Source organism: Myotis brandtii, unplaced genomic scaffold (assembly GCF_000412655.1).
Source record: "Myotis brandtii unplaced genomic scaffold, ASM41265v1 scaffold460, whole genome shotgun sequence".
NCBI lineage: Eukaryota > Metazoa > Chordata > Mammalia > Chiroptera > Vespertilionidae > Myotis > Myotis brandtii.
In genome coordinates, this window is record NW_005367588.1 from 292,031 (window position 1) to 294,924 (window position 2,894).

Consider the following 2,894-nt stretch of genomic DNA (forward strand, 5'->3'; position numbering starts at 1 on the left):
CCCTTGTTAGCTGAACCCACTGATAATACAGGGTTTTATTTATTTTTATTTTTTAAAAATATATATATTTTATTGATTTTTTACAGAGAGGAAGGGAGAGGGATAGAGAGTCAGAAACATCGATGAGAGAGAAACATCGATCAGCTGCCTCCTGCACACTCCCTACTGGGGATGTGCCCGCAACCAAGGTACATGCCCTTGACCGGAATTGAACCTGGGACCTTTCAGTCCACAGGCCGATACTCTATCCACTGAGCCAAACCGGTTAGGGCGATACAGGGTTTTAGAGTAATTCTCTGGGTCCAGCCAAGCCAGCATGGCTCGTGGCTGAGCATCGACCTATGAACCAGGAGGTCCCAGTTTGATTCCCAGTCAAGGGCACATGGCTGGGTTATGGGATCGATCCCCAGTGCAGGAGGCAGCCAATCAATGATTCTCTCTCGTCATTGATGTTTCTATCTCTCCCTCTCCCTTCCTCTTTGAAATCAATGTTTAGTGTAATTCTCTGGGTCCAAAGGGACTGCTCACCCACAACCCAGTGACCACCCTGCCTGCCATTTCTAGGCGGAAGTGCGAAGAGAGTGACAGGAGCCAGAGAGGCGTTACCTTGGTTACGGCAGACACTGCCTTACCGCTGCACAGGTGCCTGATGGAGTTGAAAGACCGTAAGGCAGGCCCGTACCTTGTTTCTCAGGGCTGGGTCTGCCCCCGCCTCCAGGAGCAGCGCGACGGTCTTAATGTTCCCGCTGAGCACTGCCGCGTGGAGCGCCGACGTCCCATTCTACGAGGAAAGACGGTGCGTCAGGAGTGACTCAGCCAGCAGCACTCGGCCGGCCTTACTCTCCCTTATGCCCCCTCTTCAGAGTCACATCAGCCTCTGACACAGTGTACGTCCAGGTGCACAGCAGGTGGTCAGTGTAAGTGTTGCCAATGCTCTTTTCTTTCAAAAAAAAAAATTTTTTTTTTTAATTTCAGAGCAGAAGGGAAATAAGGAGAGAGATAGAAACATCCATGATGAGAGAGACTCATGGACCGGCTGCCTCCTGCACGCCCCACACTGGGGATCGAGCCCACAACCCAGGCATGTGCTCTGACTGGGAACCCAATCATGACCTCCTGGTTCATAGGTCAACGCTCAACCACGGAGCCACGCTGCCCGGGCCAAGAACAGACTTCTTCATTTCCAACCCCTTTCTTTTACAGACGGGCACAATTTCTTACCTTCAAAATGCCAAGGGTGGGGGAGAATTTCAGCAGCTCCTCGATGACGTCGTGGTAGCCCTTGTTGGCGGCCTTCAGCAACGCCGTGGTGCCGTCCTTCCAGGACAGAAAACGAGCGGTCATTCAGAGCGAGCCGGGGCTGAGCACGAGGAATATGCACAGCCCTGCCAGGCCCCGAACCTAGGAGCCTCCTAGCGCACACGCAGCCACCGAGTCTGCTTAAAGGGGCACCAGACAAAACCGGTGATTTCTTTTTTTTAAATATATTTTTTTTATTGATTTTTTACAGAGAGGAAGGGAGAGGGATAGAGAGTCAGAAACATCGATGAGAGAGAAACATCAATCAGCTGCCTCCTGCACACCCTCCACTGGGGATGTGCTCGCAACAAAGGTACATGCCCTTGACCAGAATCGAACCTGGGACCCTTGAGTCTGCAGGCCGATGCTCTATCCACTGAGCCAAACCTGTCAGGGCAAAACCGGTGACTTCTTATGTCATCTCAGGGGCCTGCCATTGGGTAAGGGACAATGGACTAGAGGCACCTCTGTCGTTCGTGACTGAGCAGCCCTGTTGAACTGCTTGCAGTGACTCAAACAATCCTTGAACTGTACTGGCTGTTCTCAAGCGTTAAAGGTGCTTTTCATTTTGTCTTTTCTCACCTGCAGCCTTGCTCTCCTCTGCCCTGGTGTCTGTCTGCCTGTGGTAGTAGTGGTGGTGGGGGGAAGAGGGGTGGAGGAGGGAAGGGTAGACTGAAATCGGTTAAAAAGAATGCAAAGACAAGCTGAGAAATTAACACCCCGCTCCTGCCATCACTTGTTGGCGTGAGCAGAGACTTTCCACGTTCTTTTTCCTCCTGCTTTAGCGTATCGATGGCGGCACCGGGAGGTTTCCCTCACAGCCTCCTCCGGTGGAAAGGAGACGCCGCCCACCTCGCCCAAGGCTTAGCGGGAGTCGGGAAGAAAGAACAGGAGAAAACGGGTTCTTTTCTGGCTTCAGAGTCGGTGGGAAGAGGAACAGTGGGAGAGGGGAAATGAAGTGGCCAGGAGCGCACCTCTGTCTCCTCTTTTTGGGGTCTGACTGGGAAAGGGGGGCACATAAGCAGAGCCATGCCAAGGGCAAGGAGGCCGGACACTGTGAAAAAATAAAAAAATAAAAAGCGAGCAGCAAGCGGCCCTTGGTTCCTATGGGGCGAGGCCTGCTGTGGGGTTAGGTGACCCCGGGGCTCTGTGGCTGGGGGCTGAGCGAGGGGGTCCGCCTGGAGCACTGAGGGACCCCAAACCACAGGCACCCACGCTGGGCCAGGCCAGCTGCACTGGGGCAAGTGCCAGCAGGAGGCGCAGTGCCCCCTGGAGCAGCCGCCAGGGACACCCCCCCAAGGAGCTGGGGCCCAGGCTCCTACGCCCCCTCCCCACCGTCCATCGGAAGTCTGCTCAGGGGGGGAGCATCACAGAGGAGTTACACAGGCTCTTGTTTTGTTTTCCTTGGAGAGCCGAGCAGCACTAGGTTTCAACAGATTCACACTGTTAGTTTCCTGCTGAAGAGCAGGTGGAGGCGGGGAGAAAACCCAGCTGGGTTCGACCAAATACAGCCGCGTGGTCTCCGGGTCTAGGCTGCCATGGTTTCGGGCCTCAGTGCGTGCATTTCCCCTGGACCCCTCCCCCCGCCCGTGCAT

The 2,894-nt window shown here is 54.5% G+C and overlaps 1 protein-coding gene across 1 annotated transcript in view; it reads right to left on the minus strand.

Moving 5' to 3' along the window:
• The window catches only part of ANKRD29 (ankyrin repeat domain 29), a 24,568-nt gene that overhangs the window by 4,196 nt on the left and 17,478 nt on the right, over window positions 1-2,894 (minus strand). The window contains exons 10-11 of the mRNA XM_005875409.2: window positions 1,222-1,317; window positions 683-781 (exon numbers count right to left, since the gene is read on the minus strand). Coding sequence (XP_005875471.2) covers window positions 683-781; window positions 1,222-1,317 — 195 coding nt within the window. The remainder of the gene's footprint in view (window positions 1-682; window positions 782-1,221; window positions 1,318-2,894) is intronic.